The sequence below is a fragment of the Leptodactylus fuscus genome, chromosome 11 (genome assembly GCF_031893055.1).
Source record: "Leptodactylus fuscus isolate aLepFus1 chromosome 11, aLepFus1.hap2, whole genome shotgun sequence".
NCBI classification, from domain to species: domain Eukaryota; kingdom Metazoa; phylum Chordata; class Amphibia; order Anura; family Leptodactylidae; genus Leptodactylus; species Leptodactylus fuscus.
The window spans coordinates 7,784,503-7,808,622 of record NC_134275.1 but is presented as its reverse complement, the minus strand read 5'-3'; the positions used below and the strand labels follow the sequence as shown (position 1 = coordinate 7,808,622).

At 41.7% G+C, this 24,120-nt stretch overlaps 1 protein-coding gene across 2 annotated transcripts in view; it reads right to left on the bottom strand.

The window, feature by feature from the left end:
- Window positions 1-15,977: 15,977 nt before the first annotated feature.
- Window positions 15,978-24,120, bottom strand: part of ARHGEF9 (Cdc42 guanine nucleotide exchange factor 9) — a 197,952-nt gene continuing 189,809 nt past the window's right edge. For both annotated transcript variants that reach the window (XM_075260245.1, XM_075260246.1), the window contains one exon: window positions 15,978-17,934. In XM_075260245.1, coding sequence (XP_075116346.1) covers window positions 17,747-17,934 — 188 coding nt within the window. In that variant the 3' untranslated portion in view covers window positions 15,978-17,746. The remainder of the gene's footprint in view (window positions 17,935-24,120) is intronic.

Genomic DNA, 24,120 nt, shown 5'->3' with positions numbered 1-24,120 from the left:
CTGCAGACCACCTCATGGTGAAGACCACCCCTAAACCAGATCCCATTTTTGTGATGGATTTTCATTTTTCCATATTACTCATTACTCCACCCCAGAAGACCCCTTTACAATGCAATTTTGGATGTTCATCTCAAGGAGCTTTGAGTGTACTTTATTTACTTCTTAAAGTGAACCTGATACAATGAAAACACCGGGCAGACTACAGGAGTCATGTGATAAAGCAGGAGGAGCGGAGCAGATGGAGGGTACCAATCGTTTGTTAACGCTATGGTTATAAATGGCCATTGCTCTCATCCATCACAGGATGAGATGATCCTAAGGATTAACTCAGCCCATGCACATGACTGTGAATTACACCATCCCAACAGTCCAGGCAGCAAAACTCATACACCTACAATCCAAGAGGGGTGTGAGATTGGATGTTCCATTAGTAGGTTGCACCTGTATTTTCTCTACTATATCTTGTATTGGGGTCCTGCACAACCATGAATTATTTGGTATTGGTAAGTGTGGCCTTTTTCTTGGATCTCCCTGGAGAACCAATAAGTCATCCACTTGTGCATTACAAGGCAACAAACACTGTCATACTTCCAGAAAGAAGCTCTGCTCATGTGTAGCCTTTACAACAATCCTTTTGTGTCCAGCGCCCTATATAGGTATAGGGCTTGGATCTGCAGAGACAGCAATCAGGGTGGAACGGTAAGGGGACATTGTGATCCTATAAGCCCATCATCTAATGGTTGAATGTGCCCCTAGTTAGTCTGCGGACCTGTAATTTACCACTTGGCATGCATTCAGTGGGTGACTTCTGATGGTCTTGTAGTTCTTGTGGCTCTTCTTGCAGAAATATTTGCAAAATCTGAACAGAAAATGTGTTTACTGAGTTTTCAGGTCAGATAGAAATGATGTCATCCAGCTCTCCGAGAGCCTGATGTCTGCCCCATGTAAACAGACTTGGACACATTTGCTAGTCTGGACTGCTCTGAGGCAGATGAAGTTAAATATAGACAAATGTAGTCATGCATCTGAACGCTAAAAGAATTTGGGAAATTGTACAATCATCAGCAAATTCATGTTGAAGAAATACTTAGTCAATCAGAAACAATTCAGCCATTAGAACTGGCACAAAATATGTTGTTTGTAAATCTATTATATCTAGCACCATATACATTATACTGTATGTGACAGCGAACAATATAATATTACATTTACACTAGAAATGGGCAGGTTTGGGACAATCTGCAACAAAATTGCCTTATACCACATGTAGGGGCTTACTCGAAAGGGAAATGACTTAAATGTGTGACAAATTGTTTGGTTTTAAAAGACAGGGAGTGAGAGAAGAAAATAAAAAAATGCAGCAGGAAGGGGTTAATGTCTGTCTTTCTTATTTCCCTCCTCCCCTCTCCATAAACTTCATTGTAAACCTATCTGCTTTTATACAGAGTACAGGCCAAAACTTCTCAGATAAACAGCAAATACAAGAGTAATACTTAAAGGGCTTTTCCCATCTGCCTTATGTGTCTTCTTCTCACTTCCTGTATTCTTCAACAAGCTGGTGGGCGGCTTAGACTTATGGGCAGGGCACTATAAAGTACCGCAGTAGAGATAGACATTGCCTTTACCATGAGAGATTGTTTATTATGATTACTAGAAATCTATTATAATGCAAATCAAATCATATGTACAGTAATACACAAATGTGTATTACATCGCACAGGTTTGGGGAATACTTACATGCTGCTAGGACTGGCAATGGACTTGCAGCAAACTTAATGTTATCTTTTGCATAAAGAAAATAAGACACTGTCCGAACCTTTATCAGTAAACTACAATTAGCTGACCTGATTGCCAAAATGGATGAGGAGATAACTGTGAAAGCAATCCACAGAACTCAACTCCCTTCCCCTTCAGCAAGTCATGTTAACAGCCCTGATGCCTTGACCATGATGTGTAAACAATAGCAGAAATAATTTCACATAGCAGGCAAACAAAGCAGCATTGCTAAAGCAATGTATTTAGGAAAACTCTTGAATTTACACAAGCTAGGATCCTTGCGATTGGACTATCCCTTTAAAGACACAGGCACTATTCTTTAGGGAAGTATATTGTAAAGATTGTTCTCTTCCCCTGCACTACTGGTTCCTGGAAATAAATAATAAATATATAATAATATATTATATAATATTTATTATATATATATATATATATATATATATATATATATATATATATATAAAAGTTTACTTATACTTTAGGAATTTTTAGCAGGGCATGTCCCTGTACTGTGGCTCCCTAATAAGACCTATTACCCCTTGTGACCCATGTCTAGACCTCTCATACTACCAGCTAGTACCCTACTGGTGAGAGGCCAAAACCTCGAAACATCTGTCTGTGGATGGGACCCTCTTCACGTTGGAGACGTTATACTGACTTGGTTATAATTCCCAGTTAGGTTTTATGAAAAACCATGCCTCTATAAGGACCGATGTTCCAAAATGTGCATTAAGAGCAAAGAGTGTATGTACAAAAGCAGAGCAGCACAAGGTATGTACATGGCCCATTACATATCTTGCACTGGGGCCCAGGAACTTTAACTTACACCTCTGCACGAAAATGTGTAAAATGAACTAAAATACTGTAGTTGTTAAAGTATACCAAATTTACCAGAAGCTTGGAAGAGACCTGAAGAGGATGCAGGGAGACCTCCAGATACCCAGGAGAGGTGAGTCCTATTATTTATACTCACCTCCCTGGGTCTCCACTTACTACACCCTGGGGTCAGAGCTAACCTGTGAGTATAACAGTGGTTCATGGCTGGTGAATCCCGAGAGTTTTGGGTTTGGGTTGAACCTAAAACTTTGGGATGATTTTGGTCTAACCAATTTGGTTTGTTGATCCCTACTTCACACCCTCTAGTCTAAGTTATAAATATTAGACAGGATTAGTAAATCTGCCCTACTGTTTTTATGTTACCCATAAGAAAATTAGATCAAAATGAAATAGCGTACGTCCAGGGAAGGAAAGGAAAGTCACTGGTGTCCTGGACACGCAGAGCAACTCCCACAGTACTTCTACGGCTGAAGAATCCCGTCCTTGTCAAGTAAATTCCCAAGTCTCCCAGACCTTTGTGAATCTCTCAGAATATGACGTTAGGAAAGATGAATTGGAGATTGAAGATAACTGCAGTCAGTCTACAGAGGGTGAAAGTGTTTTATATATAGAGAACTGTCACTGCTTTACCTAAAATTGGAAGCGGATTGTTCCGGAGCTATTGAATGCTCAGGATAGAATAAGCCCTTCATAAAAGTGTCACGCCATGACTATGGGATATAAATAGGCTGCGTACGGGGCGAACATACTAAAATATTTGCCTGGTTTTGAATTTCAATAGGATTTCAGTAAGCGCAGTCATATCGGTTGTCAACACGGAATTCGCTTCTCAGAAACTGTCAACCGATTTCTAAGCTGCCAGGAAACGAACGGAAACTTTGTGTCGTCTGGGTTCAAATCTGCGCCGTTGTTCCATTTTTTCTCTTTTGTTATAATGGAAGGATCTGACCTGCCGAATAATGGAGACCGATCAAAAGTTGGTTGAGAAATTGGACTTAAAGAACCACATATGTTACTGTGTAGATTGATGGAGGTCCAGTATCCAGCACCCCAACCGATCCTATATCGTAGCCACCAAATCACCGCGCTGTGGCCGTAACATACTGCCACTATGATGATATCATATCATTTTATTGGGATGACGTCTTCATTCATTGGAAGATTTCTATTGTTTCCACATCACAATAGCATTTGTCGCCTTTCAGGGTAGAATTGTCTTATAACAGTGTCAGAAAAGTGACTTTTCTCAAGGTAAATTTCTATTGTGATGTTATAATATTGTTATTTGACTAAGGCAGGTATCCAGTAGTGGTTTGTCGTAGACACAAGTTCTTTTTTCTATTATAACACAATATCATTTGTCTTTACATTGTTTCCATATTTTTCCTATGGTGATGTCATGTGTCTTTATTTCTAAGCAGAATGCAGTATAGCCGTCTAACAATCATCTCTTATTAACTGTATGCAATATAATAATGTAAGAACAGATTTGTAGTTTTGCAGAATTCTCTTGTCACAATGTTCTATAATGGTCAAAATAGCATTTGTTTATTTTTCTTTTTAACCAAACTCCATTGTGCTGATGTCCCATGTGGTGATGTCCTATGTGCTGATGTCCTATGTGGTGATGTCCTATGTGCTGATGTCCTATGTGCTGATGTCCTATGTGGTGATGTCCTATGTGGTGATGTCCTATGTGCTGATGTCCTATGTGCTGATGTCCTATGTGCTGATGTCCTATGTGCTGATGTCCTATTGGCGTTTCTCCTTATTATAGGGCTCCATTCTGATGGTTTCAAAATCCCTAAGTAGAATTCTACTGTAGAACTTGTCTTTGACCCATTCTTGGTAAGTGCATGGATTCAGGGGTGGACGTACCATTGGTGCCACCTGTGCATCTGTAGATAAGGGATCCTATACAAGACGTATCCTTACTATTAAATTACAGTATATGGGCTGAGCTAATACATGTAACCATCAATGGCTGGTGCGGCGCTAAAGAGGTCTACAGAACGGAGCCTAAAGTGTAATATATATCTGCGTGCTCAGGTTATTATACCTGGACCTGCAGTTGTACTATCCAACTTTAGACCACTATACAGACACAATGGCCATAATATTGGTATTAGGGGACAATCGAGGGATTATTTTACAGCTTCTGTACAAGAGGTCAACACAACTGATTCTAAGTTATATCACCATAGGGTAAGGTTATCCACCATCGCCCAAAGACAGTTGTGTCACATAAAAGACCCCTGCATTAGTAATGAGGCATATGACAGGTGATGGCTACAGACTTTCCATTGTGGTCCATGAGCTTCGTAGTCTTTTCTATCTTATTTGTCAACAGTGATTGAAAGGCCGCTATATAGCTACATGGCTGTGTAAGATAAGCAGTTTTTTGTGCCTTTTGGGCTACTAGTACATTGCACATACCTCCAGCAGATGCTGTTATGGAGGGATTCTTCCCTTCTCCATAATACAGCGAAAGAGGGACCGTCCTCCTTGTGGAAGATGAAAGGAAAACCGCGCTCGCCCAGGTACAATGAAAAGACTTTATTTTGCACAACGCGTTTCGAGCATACTGCTCTTTCTCAAGTGCATATGATCAACCTTAAAATTAACAACAACATCCAGAACAACAATAAATACTTCAAAATTTAGATAAATTTTGAAGTTTTTAAATTTTGAAGTATTTATTGTTGTTCTGGATGTTGTTGTTAATTTTAAGGTTGATCATATGCACTTGAGAAAGAGCAGTATGCTCGAAACGCGTTGTGCAAAATAAAGTCTTTTCATTGTACCTGGGCGAGCGCGGTTTTCCTTTCATCTTCCACAAGGAGGACGGTCCCTCTTTCGCTTCATTGCCTTGACGTCTTGCAGGCGTTCTTTCCAGCGGCTGCCCGTGTCCCTATTGCTTCCAATATTATACGTCATAGAGTTGTTGTGTCACACACAACTCTTCCAGGTGAGCGGACAAATTTTTTGCTTACCTACTTTTTACCCATCATTTCTACACATTGGTCGGCTCGGTGCCCCTCTCTCTCTGTATTTTCTCCATAATACAGTCCTGTATAGTCGCCGTATACAGCAGCACATGAAGTGCCTGTAACTCTTTAGTAAAGTCCTAGTGTGAGCAGGAAGCCTCAGGTGGTAAAAAAGTATTATATATATATATATATATATATATATATATATATATATATAATTATTATAGTATTGGAAAGAGACACTTTATTGCCCCCTCTAAGGGACCTTGGTTCGGCCTCACCCCTTCCTGTAAACCGCTGCTTGAGACTATAGCAGAATTTTCAGAGTGAAAGTCAGTTAAGCAAGAGAGAAGGGGAGCAGGAAAACAGCCGGACGAGGAGAAGTTATCTAATATCATTTACTACAAAGTTTCCTATAATGACTTGTACTTGACAGAAGGTCCTTTCCAGCTACTTTAAGATTTTTGCTTGGAAATAAAATGCAGGGACCTTCCATCTATTTTTTCAAAACTGTAGTCAATCCTGATATATACAAAGAGTGAAGCGTTCCAGCGGTGTCATCCAGTATGACAGTTTTACAGACCGTTGTTCTGCTCCTCTGACAGATCAAAACAATGGGCTTTAAATATAATAGCATCAATTATTCATGGTTTCCTTGATACCTGGTCCAGATTCCAGCCAGGGGTGTAACTAAAGGCTCATGAGCCCTGGTGAAAATCTCACTTTATAACCTTATTAACCCCCTTCCCACCTGAACATTTTAGCAGCACATCCGCTCCCTGTCCTTGCCCCCTAATAGTAATTATTACCCCCTTTGTACCACAACCTCGCCCTGTCTATATGCTGCTTATACGAGCGGGTGAATGTTCTCTCTTCTGACAGTGGAAGGCTGTGCACCATAAATCGTCTCACTCTGTATCACTGGAGGGCACCAGGGGGCAGGATCATATATTTATGACACACGGACAGCCATATTTTTCAAGTCATTTTTTTTTTTTTTTTGTTTTATTGCCTATGTATCTCTGATAATCTGAAATGTTTGAGATATTCACATGTATCAGTCCCATATTGGAGACAGGACAGAAGTAGAATCTCTAGATTTCACGAGTCAACAAAGGAGATCAGAGAGGTCTCTGCAGCCCCAGTGTGTTGAGGGTGACCTATGGATCCCTTGGCCACTGCGACTCCTATACTTACTCCAGTGGTCCCAATACATTTACATCTGGCTTGTATGATATATAGGAGCCGTACTGGCCCATCATCAGTGCTGTATATGAAGGAGGCTTTCGACATGGTTTAGGGTTCTAGCCAAGCAAACACCCTTCTCTGCTTATGTAGTGTGACATAGAACAAGCTTTTTAACCCTTTGTGCTGTCCTGGACTAGATGTGGAGAGATCACCATGGATAACCGATACATATTAGCTAGTCGGCTACCAGTCTCTAACTTGCTACTGTAACCCATTTAACGATACAGTAACTTTCACGAATCGAACGTTCCCTTTAATGCACCTCTACCGCTACTTTGTTTCAGTTGTATGAATGCTTCCACATTTTTTAGGTTTTTTTCCGTCTTCTTTCGCAGCGACGTCTTCCGTAAGTGCAAATGTTTGCAGTCGCCTCCGAAGAGGATTTGTGCTCTTCTTCCAAGATCGGAATCTTAAGGGACAGACAATATCCGTAATCGTCTTGAGGTACATAACAGATGAACAAACAGTTTATTTTGTACAAAACAGATGCCTAGGCATTGAAGCTGGGCTAGTCGTGACATTTATAAAACAGTTTTCGGATGCACATATTTCTTTTCAGAGCTGTAAGATCCAACACGTTTTAATTTTTTTTTTTTTTTACATAAATAAAATATTTAAAAATACTTTAAAAATGCCTTTTTCCATTTTTTTATTTCTCCATAAATATTTGTTTTTTTTTTCTCATAAGGCTCAGTGTTTCTGACAACACTCTTTTAAAACATAATTTTTTTTTTTGTGTTTTTTTTTTTGTTTGTTTTCCTTTACACAAAACTTTTACATTTTGTTTGACGGCGCCAAACAACCCCTTTCGTAACAGAACGGAGGAGACAAAACATTTTGGAAACAGTAGCTAAATAACAAACCTCTTTGTTCCGACTTTGAATAAACCCCGGCTCTGAAAGTCAAGGTTTTTTTGGCTTAGAACAAGAAGTGCAGACCAACCTTATTATCTGCATACTAAAAAACATCACAATGATATTGATCCATGTACAATTCCACCTGTGTTTCTTCAATAAAAAAAAAAAAAAAGGAACCGAAAGTGTGATATCATGCAGAACTTATCTTAGCTACGAGAGATTATAAATTCCCTGAAATGTAGCTGCAAATAATAGATTGGCGCATTTATCGAACAGAAACGCGTGAGGAAGGTAAAATGAGGATTAAAAAAACACAAATACAAGAATCAGTAATACAGAGTATGTTCAAAGAGTCGTCCCATAGCGGAACGACCCATCCAATGTTGTATTCTAGAGGTGAGATATTTACAATGTATGCGACTGGAATGACTAGTGATGGACATTGGCGTTGTATTTTCACTATGTACAGGGGCCAATCTTCACAAAAGGTGCAACCATTCTTAAAAAAATAAGTTTTGCTCCATTGTAGGCCCTCTAATGAACCCTTAATCTGCCTCATCTCTCTCACATTCATTTAAAGAGACACAGCCTGTGCTGCCTATGTGGGGACACAGCCTGTGCTGGCTATGTGGGGACACGGATGTCAGACTACTAGGATACAAACACGATAGGTATGGCGTGGAGATATGGTAGCTTGCATGGTAGAAGGCCTTTGCTTGGGAACGCACATAGTGGATGGCGCTTCTAATATCCTGCACACGTTGGCTGCAAGTGTCAAGGGTTGCAGGTCTCCGTGACACTGACATCTTACCCAAAGGTTGGCTGTCAAGACATTGCCGGATCTTGGTGGAATGGTATCCATACTGCTTTGGGAATGCTGGTGAATGAGCACTAAGACAGAGACTGAACCGATGGCATTCATTACATATCACCAGAGCACGGGAGGGACAGAGCGGAGAAGCTTTGGCACTGGTAGATGAGTCTTTGGATGGATTAGAAGAACCACACGATGATGAGGCAGCCACAGGTGACCAGAGTCCATAAAACATAGGAAGTTCTCATGGCACATGAAATGGATAAAGTGTTTTCATTAACTTGTGCAGGATTTTTTTTTTTTTTCACTAGTGGCAAGTATAGGTTGCTGCAAAGCTGTTATACCCACCGCCCAGGTGCCGCCTGACTGTGACAAAGGTCGTATACACACAAAGTATCTGTATGCACATTCACAGGTAATAGAAGAAGGATACAGCTGTATGGGGATGGAGCAACTATTTGCAGTCTGTGAAGAAGAGAACAGGAAAATTTCCAAAAACCCAAAGTACCAGAACCTAGTGCGAGGAATACAGGGGGTCTTTCTAACTTGTAGCCCATTGCTAACAACCAGTATTTTAGGACACACTCCATGTAAAACTGATACAATGTGTCATGGGTGGCGCAAGGAGGTGGTGCAAGGCGCAGAGATGGAGAGAGATCCCTATGTCATGCCGCACCCCTTCTAGTTATAATACAGGGCATCAGTTGTGTCTAGGGTATACCTATAAAAAAAAAAACTAAAAAGTTGTGATGGTGTTCTATGTACTGTGATAGGATGATGGAGCACAATCCAAAGTGTGAATTTGTACATAAGATCACTTCCAAATGTGATTGTAATTCAGTTCACAATCTGTACTTTGCTAAAAACACCCCGAGCATCCATACAGGTAATTTCACGAAGGCATCACAATAGGTCTCTGTGCTATGGCTTCCACATATCTGACCTACAGCGACTCCATGCTGGAAGTAAATGATGTCTTCTCATCTGTAGCGGGAACATATCTTATCACCTTACCATAGATGTAACCACTGGCCGGATACCACGGACTACGTAAAGGTGGCCATATACCTGCAGGTGTTTTCAATAGGAAAAGGAGAGTATACTGGAGGCGACCATACACATGAGAACAATGCCAGCGAAATATACCATTTACAACAGGACTGGCTGACAATCTACTATGGATGGAGGACTCCTGACTCTGTTTGTTCTCAGAGGAGATAATCCACCAGTGGTGTCTGAAAACTGATAATTCTCCTTTCCCCATTGAAAAGAGATGCAGGCTTAGCCAATAAGAGCCTGTGTGTGTATGGAGGGGTCAGTAGGAATACTTGTCTGCCAAATGACAGCTACTTAAAAGGCTTTTCCAGGGATATATTGGCGATCTAGCCTAAGGACAGATTATCAGTATCAAATTGGTGCAGGTCCAACACCCAACACTCCCATCAACTACACAAGAGAACGGAGCAGGAATCAGACAGCGCCATTCTATGTCTGAACTGACTCATTGCAGCTTATACGTGAATTGGAGCCGACCTGTAGTAACCTGGTCTCACCACTACATGAGAACAGCGCTAACTGCTTCCTGCTTCATTCTCTGTGTATCAGACACTGACAACAGCTGATCAGTGCAGGTCCTGGGTACCAAACCCCTAATAATCTGATAATGCAACCCAAAAAAAACCCTTTAAGCATACGGCCACTTTAACTTTGGCAAGAACAAGGTTTGGGCCTCTAAAATTCAGCCTTCCTGATCCTTCGTTCTCCAACGACATCTGGTAGTGAAGAATCAGGAGGCCGCCATACACACAAGAAAGTCGGCCGGCGCCAAAGAAATCGTCAGCTTTGGATGACTTGTGTCCTATGTGCACGGCGGCCTAAGATTCACATAGAGCTTCATCCATCAGCTGAATTCTCAATAGTAATGGACTCAATATACAGTGAGAAGTAAATGAGGGCTGGTCCGGTGACCTACGAGTACAGGCTACATTAGAAATAGCACCATTTGGATAAACACCCTGCTTCATTAACATACTATACGGTAACAATTTGTCTCAAAATATAGATACAGAGGTGGGGGGATTGCTATTATGTGGATTTAAAGGATAATACTAAATGCTTATCTTCTATTAGCTATTATTATATTTCCTATTATTATTATTATCTATTAACCTGTATTAGTTATCTGTAGCACAATACAGTTTTGGCACACTTAAACAATGGCTTTTCAGCATTTGTATGGAGATGTAGACTCAGGTAGATCTATATATGTTCTGTGCATTGATGATACTGATATTATGGAGATGCTGGTGACAAGTCAATGGCAGCACCTAAGGTGCAGACATGCCGAGTTTGCTTTACAATGAAGATGTTGTTTGGGTGCAGTAGTCACAGTTCACGTTTGCACATAGTGCTAAAGAGAAGCAGCAGAATATGCCAACAAAGCCGAAGGAAACAAGGATTCAGGCAATCCGAAATCCAACAAACTATCACTGGCTCCTAATCCACAATCTGGGCTGCCGTGAGATAGGTGAAGGTGATGGGCAGGCGTCTAGCCTCCAAGTAGAACTCTACAAGTATCATCTGTAGAAGTAGAAATCAACAAGAAAAGATACAATGTAACCGTGCAATAATCTGCTTCATAAGCCTGTGAGACGTCTCCATTTTAATATATCTCAAGATTGAAAAAGAATAGCGGTCAATGGATTCCTAACCTGATGAAGTACAGCACAAGAGTGAAAATAAATGTGCTGCCCTGGGTCAGGAAACCATCCTGAGGACCTTAGCGTTGTCTCAAGAAGTGATCTTCTAGACAGGAGTAGGGTTGAGCGATCGGGATCGGAAAAGAATGGATCCCGATCGGTGAGCGAGCAAATTTCACGATCAGGATCGACTGGAAATTGATCGGAAATTGGATTTTGAAATCTCAAGATCGGCTCAACCCCAAAAGTGACTTTCCCCATAGAAAAGCATTGACTAGGGTTGAGCGATCGGGAAAGATCAGATCCCGATTGGCGATTGAGCAAATTTCACGATCAGGATCGGCTGGAAAATGATCAGAAATCGGATTTTAAAATCGATCCTGAAATCTCAAGATCGGCTCGACCCTAGTCAGGAGCAAAGACATTACATGTAAGTCACTATGTACAGGGGGTGGTCACCTGTTACTTATTTTCTCCAGATTTTGCAGCTTCTTGGCTCCATTAGAGCTCTAGAGCTCTTTAGCACTTTAGCTACATTGTCTAGTCTGAGGTTGTCTGAGACACACCCCCTGTCTTATGATTGGTTCAGGCTGCAGCCGTACAGCAGTTTGAACCAATGATGAGACGGGGGCGTGTCTCAAGTATGGAGCTGAGCTGAAACGTAGTCAAGGAGCGGCATCTGAGTAATATATAGCAGGTAACGGTGAAGGATTTAGTGGTCCTGACTGCCATATCAGCTTTTAGATCCTGACAAGAGGGCTGCCTGTCTATACAGATATAACCTGTGTATACAGTATATAGTAGTACATAGGGGCAGATAAACTAATAACAATGCGTCAGAATTCTGGCGTAATTTATGCCAAAAACTTGGCGTAAATGCCTTACACCTTTTCTATGTGTTTTACAAATTTTCTGTCCCTCATTTGACAGGTGGGCAGGGCTTGTTGCAAGGGGCAGAGTATAATATGCAAATTTAATTGCTTCCAGTAGTGGGACCATAGGACCTCAGAACATACTTATTATTGAGTTCAATGTTCAAACACTATGCCATATGGCAGAATGTTATCTCTCTCAATCTATTCTATGTCACTGATATGGATTAGAGAGATCGAACAACATCTAGAAAAGTATAAAAAATTAATTAAGCCAGAATTTTTTCCTTAATCTCTTCCTTAATATCTCTGCATGACCTGTTTTAACAAATTGAAATGGCCGACACTATTACCATGGAGGAGGCCTGAGAAGTGGAAACATAATTATACTTACCTGCCCCGGACGCTACATTGTCTGCCACCATTATCCAGTGCTTGTCTTGGCCGAAGTCCTTGCTAGACCAGACAGTGGTGTCAGACGACAGAGCACCAGGAACAGGGTATTGGTATGTATATATATATATATATATATATATATATATATATATATATATATATATAATTTATTTATTTTTTTCCTTCCCAAGCCTTCTCCAGGGTTTCCAAAATTTGTGGACAACCCTTTAAACATCTCTATTACTCATGAATGGCCCCTGGCATTGAATGTTACCTATTACATACAGTAATTATGTAACACATTTTCTTAATGGCTATGGACCCTGAATTCTATTCTTGTTTGGGCCATCTCTTCCCTAATAGTAACTTTCCTAATAATATATTAAAAATCCTCTACTACTTTGCTCTTTCGCGTATAGATGTGTCCTCCTTACCTTTCTTCTTGCTAGGGCATGTACAAATACAGATCTAGCCAAGTATATCTGGTTTATAACTCACCGGAAAAGCCATTTTTAAATAGTCAAGTCAATTTACCCTTTGGTACATCTGTAGGTAGCATTTCAAGTCAATACGGTTTTGTATCACAATATAATACCCTTTGTGTGTCCATGTGTGGGCAGCTATTGTTTGTTTTGTGAAATGTGACATGTTTAGGGTTTTGTTATCATGTCATTGGATTGAATTGATTTCATGAGTCATAAACCAAATTGAAGCGAAGGTAAGAATGGACACATCTGCAGCTTTAGATGTGGAGCGGAGGGCGCGCCGTTCCTGGCTGTTCTGACTCGCTTTGCTCTTCTCTGCTTTCTCTTGGAAGGAGAGAGCCGAGCAAATCAGAATGTGGAGGAGGACAGCACTAACATCTTCAGGAAGGGCAGATCACACAGGTTGTACTATATCCGTATATGGACAGAGAATATGGACGCACTTGGGGGAGAGGTAAAAAAAACAAACATCCATCATGGGAAACCCATCTAAAATAAGAACTATGCTGACCCATCCTGGACGCACAGAGCGCTCATCCAGCATGTATTACTGGGAGCCCTAGTCTGGAATCAGGGGCAGGTTGGAAACTACATATTAGTTCGGATGCAATGGACATTGCAACCTGAAACTTAATGCAAGTTTTTAATTGTTGCAATGTAAATTTTCCACATCTAAGACGTCCATAACCTTTCAATTTTCTAAGTTGATAACCTTTACACGCCATAATCTCACAGTGGGCAGCTGAAGGATATGTATTCAAGTAAACAGCGTTTCCATACACCAACACGATGGTGGCAAACTGACCGAATAACGTCTACAAAACGGTAAACTAGGCCACAATCTCAGGCAGCAGGTCTTACCATTGAGAAAAAATACACCCTGACTACGGTATATAACCATCTACAGACAAAAATATATCCTTTACTCTTCTAAGGTGACCTGCACCTTCTTGGAAACCAATGGCAACTTAAGACAATGTGGAGTGATAGAGAACACAAAATACCAAGGGAATGCCCCCTGTAAAGGTAGTCTCAGATTCGAATAGCAATCTGATAAAGAACTAGGCCCTAAACTGTAGAGAGATACAAACATGGCTGCATCTGCTATAGGTCTCTGTAATACCAGTTCACCGGAGAGGTAGAAAATCCAGATATGCATATTTATCATGTAAGGTTGTACTGTATGCTAGATTAGAAGGAAGGTGCATTCATTCTTACCACTAACAACACTACATACCGTAGGTCAGATCGTTTATTACCTTTCTATTATAACTTATTGCAAATTCCACTTGCTATATTTTAATGCTTTTGGTTTGTATTATTTATTTATACATCCATCTGTAATATAATGGGAAAGCCAAGCTTTAATGGCCCCCATAGACTTCGTGTATGCATGCCTAAAAGCATAGACTGATAAGAAGAGTTCACATCTGAAATGATATGGTCGTCCGGCTTCTTATTCATGCAAGTGAACCTTTCATACACCGCGAAGCCGCATGCACACTGTAAGCACTGCACATTATAGCGACTACGTATATATATATACTGTATATGGCACTATGTGTCAATGATAATCCTACCTAAAGGCATACAGAGGTACAGTAGGATCCCATAAATCTGTATGGACGCTGTATTACCGCTCTGTACAACTTGAGGTTTGTATGGAGTTACAATAATGGTAATATTCTGCCAATATTACGTGAAAAATACACCATAAAGACAGAACATAGAATATGGATCTAATAGAGGAAGGAGAACAAGAGCAACACACTGGAAAAACCAAGGAAATCCAAGGCTCGCGAGCACCACAAGTCACTGCATTTGGCCCATCATGGTGACAATGATCTTGTCTATGCTGGAATGACCTAATTCATCTTTTGGCACCTATGCACAGTAGGTATAAGTTGAGCACCTTCTTATATACGGAGACATGAATACTTCTAGCAGCGTCTTGTATCTCGGTGAGATGAGAAGTGTTTGCTTACAGAATGGTAATGAAGAGCGAGGACGTTGCACTGATGAGAATGGTGCTGGAGACGGAGGAGGGGACGGAGACTTAACCCCATGATCTCATGCTATATATTCTATCTGTATATCTGTCAGTATATGGGGTCATGCCGTATCTTACAATTTGTGTAGGGAAACAGAACAAATGTCTCTTTCAATCAGTTTGTGCTCTGATCTCATAAACAGTAATTTCTCGAATATCCCTGAAGAATGAACCGATGTGATACTGTATAAAACATTTAGAAAAATAGAAGTCGATTTTAAAATTGTCTATAGGTTTAGTGGCATGTAATGGATACCATGTACTCATCTCCCAACTTGACATTCACTATGCCCGTCTTTCATATGATTGTCTTCAGCTGGTCGGAGTTGAGACTCCAATGACAAGAGATCAGTGCATCCTGACATGTGGTGTGTAAGGAGACAGACCATTGCCTCCAAGGAGGACCTAGAATCTTTCCTAGAAAGTCCTTATAGACGCGGGTTACGCTATCTAGTCTATAAGAGTGTATCCAGCCTGCACAGCTCACGATAAACCGGCTCAAGGTGAATTTCCGAGTAGTGGATGTGCTGGGGTGTACACTCCTACCGTCACTGAATAGTCACACTGGCTTTATAGAAGAAGAAAAATAATAATCCTACCCAGGATTTATGGAATAAGACCATGAATGGGTGTAAGAGTGGATGCACCTTCACATTTCAGGAGCTGAGCTTGACCTAAATCGCTTGCTTTTCCTTCCTGCTGGTGGTCTATAAACAGCCGGTCCCAAGGCACCTGGCACAGGGATCATTCAGCACAGTGAAAAGTGGGTACAGCTGGCAGTAGTGAGCTCGGAGAACTAGACTCAATCATCAAAGTGTTCTAGGAAGAGACGCAGCGTAGCAAGACGACAGGGGATGAAAAAAAAAAAACCATCCACACTCTACAAACAAAAGGACAGGATCACCTTGGGAAAGCGATGTGAGAGATGAAACAAAGGCAACGGTTTAATAAGCTCTGACACCATCTTCCTCTTTACTCAGGGGGGATACAGACCCATTTAAATGAATGAGCCTATCTGCAGCATGGGAAGGTATAGTGCGCAGCATACTAAATACCAGAGGAAGGAGAAAACACAAGATTCCACCTAGAACGCGCTCGGTGCAGGGTTTAGACTCAACAAAAGCGGCAATTAAAACGGAAGGAGGGAATGTTTGAGGCTAGCTATAGCATAGGAAGAGATAGAGAGGGACAAGGAAGGCGATAGCTATAAAAGTACTTGTCGATACCAATGTGCAGAGGATCGTAAGTGATACCGTATGTCATGACTCAAGCCAGCACCAGGACTGACAGCCATTATTACAGTGCGCTGCTGCCCTTCCGGCTAAAGTGCTCTGCACAGTACATGTCAAGCCGCAGGGGTTTTACACCACACACGTTATTGCCATTTTGGACAAGGGACCATTGCACAAACCACGAGACTGAATCCTCCATTCAGCCTTGGCTTCAGGCATCACCTATGCAGAAACAAGTATGCAGCATTAATGTATTCCAAAAGTGTAGGACATCAAGCAGCAAATCTGATCTGTGTTCGCACGGTCTTTAAAGTTACAAAGCTCACAGTGACTCCAAATAAGAACAACACTTACTGGCTAACGGCGCTGCCATCTCCACCGAGGAAGGTGAAGCGACAGCATTCAGAATTCTAAGGGGGAAAGAAATGCAAAAAATAAAACTCTTTGGAAAGAACAAAAATAAATAGTTACAAAGTAATAATCCAACGTAAGAATCCCTGTTTGATGGACTGTCCTCCTTATCCCGGAACATCTATGGAACAAGTAAAGCAATAGATAGACTGCACAGGAGCTAGCCGACTCACTGGGAACTACAGAGCTCTGGCACCGCTAAGACAGTGGGAGGATCAATATACAAGTAAGAAGCTTATTTCTTCCCTTCCTGCATCTTTACACCTCCTGAACAAACATAGATTTACACAAGAAGAGTAGATACAATGCACAGGCAGCGTCGGGTGCTGTCTCTCTGACTCCATAGGACGTGTATCTACGGTAGGTTCACGCTTTACACTCTGTACGCTTCCCATTTTGCTTCTTGTGCAGGAGTGCTTTGTTGAGAATTTGACCACTTTCAAAATGGTTGCTCTTATGGAAGCAATGTGGATGAGGCCAAGACAAACCCCTTCAGGGCCAAGGAGGTTGGACGACCCCCAATGGATCTGAAGGTGTTGCCACGTATGTTGAGTGAATATCATGAAATGAAAGCAGGTTGTGTGTTACTTAGAGTGCTTTCCATTAACCACCGTATGTTTTCTCTCTATAACCAGAGAGAATGTTCTTTGAGCAAAATGTGCAATTTCCACCAAGTAATCCAAAAAAAAACATTAGTGGTCACTATCACGGAAAGCAAGAGAAGTCCCAGAGTCCGAGGAAAGAAAACAGCAAGAGTCTTGTGACGGTGAGGGAACTCTTCAGAGAGAGAGGAAATGTTTCATGGAGCTTTTTTTCGAAAGCGGAGCAGTTCCTGTAGTCCGAAGGGAAAAAAAATTAAACTTTTTTTTTTTCTACGGAAAAAAAACCTGTTTAAAGTTTGTTTTCCTGTCTTGTTAGCTATTTTTTTTTTTTGTATTTGGTCCTTTCATAGTATAGTTGCAACAGTGCTTCTCCGAAAAAAGGTCCATCTATAAATATAATTTCTTTTTTTTCTATTTTAATACTCCTTTCTCAATATATATTTATATATTTATATATAGAATTTTTTTTTTTTTGTATTATTTTTTGAAAGGCGTCAACCTGCTGAAGTTTTGCCAGAAAGGGGACTGACTTCTCCTGGGTTCAGTGAACTCAAAAACTTGTGGTTGATTGATGCCGTCGGTCACCATATACTGTCCTTGAATTGCCCCGGGGTCCTGAGGCGGCGGGTATGCTGGAGGGACTGCGCGAGGACAGCTGACGCCAGCTAGGAGAGAAACACATCATGTTAGAAAAGTAGCTCAATAGACTTCAATTATATTATACAAATTAGATTTTCACTTCTAGTAAATTAGAATCTACATATTGTAATCTGATGTATTTTGTCTTCTTCATCCTCTTACGTAATATGAGCTGAGGAATGATGGCGGCCATCACTTTGTAGACTGTTACGATGGACAACGTCACTTAGATTCCACTGTGCTAGTTATGCAGCGTTCACACGGTTGAAGTTGCTTTTCGGTGAGTGCAGAGATTCTGATACATTTGTTACATTGTAGCCAGGTATAAGGGGCAAAGGAGAAGCTTATAAGTGGAGGATTAAGTTCATCTAACAAATGATTAAAGACAACATAAGTAATGTGTAGAGATGAGCGAACAGTAAAATGTTCGAGGTTCGATATTCGTTTCGAGTAGTCCCTCAATATTCGACTACTCGAATCGAATATCGAACCCTATTATAGTCTATGGGGGGAAAATGCTTGTTTCAGGGGTAGGCAACGTTCGATCAAATTATACTTACCAAGTCCACGAGTGAGGGTCGGGCTGGATCCTCCGAGCAGTCTTCTCCTTGCAGCGTCCCCGCAGCATCTTCCGGCTCTTCATTCACTCTGCCAGGCATTGGGCCTGGGCAGAGCCGACTGCGCATGCCTGCACTACAAGCCGACATGTGCAGTCGGCTCTGCCCAAGCCCGATGCCTGGCAGAGTGAATGAAGAGCCGGAAGACGCCGCGGGGACGCTGCACGGAGAAGACTTCTAAAGGTAGGAGAAGAACCAGCGTTGATTGGCCGACTGTATAGCATTCGGCCAATCAATGCTGGTTCTGCATCGAACTTTTCCATTCGAATAGCGAGTGGTACTCGATCGAGTACGAGTATTTCGAATACCGTAGTATTCGATCGAATACCTACTTGATCGAGTACTACTCACTCATCTCTAGTAATGTGTCATTCACACTTGCGCCTTGATCTGTCCACCATGCTTCTGGCTAAATCCCTGGACAAACTGCAGAGGGGACGGCTTCCCAGTGGTCGGTTTAATAACCCATTCATTTCAATGAGTGTTAAAGCAAACCTCCGGTGTCCTTATGCAGCCTCTCCGCCATGAAACCGTTGTTTTTTTTTTTTCATGGCAGAGAGGTTACATACAGCTTTACAAACCCATTGAAACAAATGGGTTTTACAACTGACCCCGTTTTTCCAGGGATTTAGCCAGAATAATGGTGGACAGGTCAAGGCGCAAGTATGAAGCCAAATTACGTATGTTGTCTTTAGTGATTTGTTAGATGAACTCAATTCTCCTCTTATAAGATACTCCTTTGCCCCTTATAACTGGCTACAATGTAACAATTCAGAATCTCTGCACTCACCGAAAAGCAACTTCAACCGTTACTCATGAAAGTCTTAGCTATTACACTCAGACAGAAGCTTTCATGAACATATATATCGAAATTCTTCTAATGGACTTATCACATTCTAGTAATACATACAGTATAACACACCAACGCTTGATTGAAAGATTATCTGATTACGTTGTAATGTCCTCCCCATAAATTAGCAAAGGAATGATCATAGTATTGAGACTGATAGAACACGAGAACCCAGGAAACCTTCCGATTAGAGTTTGGGACAGGGTGCAATGCTTCCGGGTATGTTCCTGCCCCCTCTGTCTCTCAATAGGTTGAACTTTTACAGTGAATCATGAAGACTGCAGAAAATACATGGCAATATTACTCCCCCAATGGCCTATTTGAGACTTCACCTGGAATCACAGATATGCTTTAAACCTTTCAGACTTGAGGATTTATGTGCACAGGAAAAACTAATCCCAAGCAAAGAAGAGCAATGTAAATCTGAACTGATCTGACTTTTCTTGACTTAATTTCTTTAAAAAGTTTGGAACATGGCAGCAGGACCTTGGATTTGGTAAAAGATTTAGATTGTATTTAAAGATCTATTAAACAGCTCCAGGTATCAGCCATCTCTCCGCGAGTCAGATTAATCCAATGGTTTACCTAATCCCGGCTGGTCGAATGTGTCCTAACTTCTTGAATGTGAAACTTTTGATGATGCAAAATGTAAGATATAGGATTGTGTGATGATGTCTCGCGGACCTTCTGGGCAACTGGCAATAACCCTAGCTCTAAAAATCCTTTAGGACTAAAAGGTCGGCGTCTCGATGGCTCTTACTTGAAAGGGAACTCAAATTAATGTTCTGAGAGGCAAATTGAGCTGAGATTAAAATCAAAAAATTTGCTAAGAAAAGCTTAATGGCTTAAAGTGATTACAAAGTGCGGGACGTAATTCTGTATATCAGTGTGTAACATACTGGGTTGAAGGGAGGGAAAAAATATGATACAAAATCATTACTTTCAACATTTTTGTTGTTATTGTAACTTTTGTCTGTTCTGCTATCATTTGATATGCTAAAGGTGACGATCCTTAGGCTCAGGTCACATCTGTGCTCAGTCCCTGTATGGGGATTCTGTTCCCTTTTTTGGGTGGAAACCGAATGGAAAAGACCCCCCGAGTATAATGATAGTAGTGTTTGTAGGGTTCGCGGGCTAGTGACATCACTAACCGATCCCTCTCCTGATCACAGCTGCCTCCGCAGAAGTGGAAGCATCGGCAGCCATGAGCAGGAGTGAAGATCGGTAAGTAAATAGGACCTGTTACCCGTTGGGGTTACTCCAGCAGGAAACGGCCTACTAAAAAAAATTACAAAACATCCATAGTGGTAGCGACTGCCGACGGCCGCCTAATGTCCCGGGCTTGTGTCCCAGGCCGGTAGTTACAATTAGGGTTGAGCCAATCTTGAGATATCAGGATCATTTTTAAAATCCCATTTTTGATCATTTTCCAGCCGATCCCGAAATTTGCTCAATCGCCGATCGGGATAATGATCCCAATCGCTCAACCCTAGTCAATGCTTCTCTATGGGAAAAGTCACTTTTAGGGTTGAGCCAATCTTGAGATTTCAGGATAGTTTTTAAAATCCGATTTTAGAGGGGCCACACGGTGGCTCAGTGGTTAGGACTGCAGCCTTGCAGCGCTGGAGTCCTGGTGTTCAAATCCCGACAAGGGCAAAAAACCATCTGCAAGGAGTATGTATGTTCTCCCCGTGTTTGTGTGGATTTCCATCTCATATTCCAAAAAGACATACTGATAGGGGGAAAAAATGTACATTGTGAGCTCTATGTGTGGCTCACAATCTACATTAAAAAATAATAATTGATTTTCGATCATTTTCAGCCGATCCCAAGCGAGAAATTTACTTGATCGCTGATCGGGATCCAATCTTTCAATCGCTCAACCCTAGTTACAACCTTGCAGGAAATGTACGCTTGCAATGAGCTGGCTTACACTGGGTGGTCCATTGGACGGTGCGCTCAGTGGCATCCGGCCTAGGCAGAGCCGACTGTGCATGCGCAGGCATGCCTTCGCATGCGCAGTCGGCTCTGCTCAGGTGTTGGGCCGGGCAGAGCCGACCGCGCATGTGCAGTCGGCTCTGCCTAGGCCCCGATGCCTAGGCAGAGTGAATTCCAGCTGGAACACGCCGTGGGGGTGCTGTGCCGGGAGAAGACTTCAAGGAGAATCCAGACCGACCGTCACTCGTGGACTTGGTAAGTATAATTTCATCGAATTTTGCGTACCCCTGAAACGAGCATTTCCCCCCATAGACTATAAAGGGGTTGGAAAGCCGTTCGAAAAGTCGAACAGTGTGCGGCTGTTCAAATCGGATTTCGAACCTCGGACATTTTAGTGTTCACTCATCTCTAGTTATGAAGACTGTTAGGGTCAGGGGGTAATTTTGTTACTTTTGTGTAGACTTTGGTAACTCCATAAGATACAATAGCCATGTGACGCTCTAATAAGACGTTTGGTGACTTCTGAGGGTACTGCTTTACGCCTCCAGTATATGACTTTATAGTGCAGGACTTTGCATAGGGAACAGAAATGGGGCACTCTCTCAGAATAGGAAGAGTAAAAGCCCTCTACAAGTGACGCCTGTTTTTTTTTTTTTTTCTTTTCCCAGGAGGAAATTAAAGTTTCATTTGATACAATCCGTACTGCCAAGTTCCTCGCTCCTGAACATGTGAGTGCCACGTGCCTCCTGTTTTCATGCAGCGAGCAGCTGCCCAAGCATTTCTCCCTAATAAATATTGCAAGCTGTTTGAGTGTCTGAGAAGACATCACAGATACAAAATGAAGAAATACTGCGGCTCGAACCGCTGGGATTCTCCCTAACACCCGGCTTCAATAAAAGCATTGGAGGGTTGCTACAAAGGCTGGGTGAATATACAGGACTCGGGGGATGGGGAATGTTAACCATTTCACAGATCCATAGATCAAAGTAGTTAAGATTCTAATGAATCCTCATATATGGATTGTAATTGGCGTCTTCTACAAATGAGGAGAACTTAAAGGGTCTAGTAAATTGCTATGGAATACGCCTGCGCCATATAAATACAATTATTATTAGGATTACAAAGATGCCTTGGGAATGGAGAACTCGTCCCAAAATCTCAAATTAGTCTATGACTGATACCGTGCGGATTTCTGCACGGCTCGGTTCTGTTTATATTGATCCTTTTAACTGATTCTTTGCCATTTTTTTGCTATTTTGTGTTTGTTGTATTTGCAGAACCTAAAGGCAGAGCAGGTTGCATTCTCCAGATCCCTTACAAAATTGACCATTACTGAATTGATTCAGATTCTAGATCTGGCCAAATTTGCCAAAATTTACCTAGAAGTAGGGTTGAGCCGATCTTGAGATTTCAGGATCGATTTTAAAATCCGATTTCATCTTCCAGCTGATCCCGATCGAGAAATTTGCTCGATTGCCGATCGGGATCCGATCTTTCCCGATCCCGATTGCTCAACCCTATTAATGATATATATATGAATAGGGATGAGCCGATCTTGAGATAATCTCTGACCAATCAGAATCCGATCTTTTCCGATCCCGATCTGAACCCTACCTAGAAGTCATACCCCTTGTTGTACAAGTCATAAAAGTTTCTGAAACTCTTGATAGATGTGGCATAAGGCATAGTTGACATTCTTCTCTGCAAATAACATCAAAATTCCGGTGGTGGTAATTTGTTAAGATTGACTTTTACTCTGCTAGCCTTAATAAAGTTCCTGACTAGGGTTGAGCGATCAGGATCGGAAAAGATTGGATCCCGATCGGCGATCGAGTAAATTTCACGATCGTGATCGGATTCCGATCCCGCCTAAAAAAGATCGGGAAAGGAATTCCAATCCCGATCGCTCAACTTACCTGCACAGAAGTGCTGCCGCTCCCCGTTCTTCTCGCTCATCTTCTTTCTCCTTCACATGCCTTCAGAGCACCCTGCGAGCCCCTGCCTCCCTAGACTAGTGTTAGAGATGCTAGAAGAAGGCGGGGCTTGTGGCTTAGGAGAGTGTGGGCGGGTACTGGGAGTGATGCACTCACATCTCCCCGCCCACACTCTCCTAAGCCACAACAAGCCCCGCCTACTCCCATCATCTCTAACACTAACCTAGGGAGATGGGGCGCACACGGCACTCTGAAGGCATGTGAAAGAGAGAAGAGGAGCAAGAACAGGGAGCGGCAGCGGATCTGTGCAGATAAGCAGACACCAGGGGCCTAAGTAGCCGGGGGATTTTTTTTTCAATCACTACACAGCGTGGAGTCCAAAAATTGAAACAATTTTTGGACTCCATGCTGTATAGTGAATAGGATTGTTTTTAAAATCCATTCTTCGATAATTAAAAAATATCCCATTGACTTGCATGAGGATCGGAATTGGGATCGGGATCGGGTTCAAATGGAAAATGATCGGAAATCGGATTTTAAAAATGATCCTGAAATTTCAAGCTCAACCCTATCCCTGACCCTCTTGTGCTTCAGAATTGTCAAATGTAGACAGATCCAACCATGTCATACTGTGTACCAAAGATGCACCAAAATTACACCCATCCATACAAGAGAGCTAGCAGAGATGGGTTAAGTAAATGCCCCCATTTTGCTTGCAACTAAATTTATGGTGCGAATTTTCACAGCAAATCTCTATGTAAGTCATAGGATTAATTCTGCAGCAAAATCTACATAAATTTTCATGCAGATTTATTGCAGACTAGGCAGATTTTTTGCAGTTCCATGTATCTGAGTAGTGGGTTTTTTGTTTTG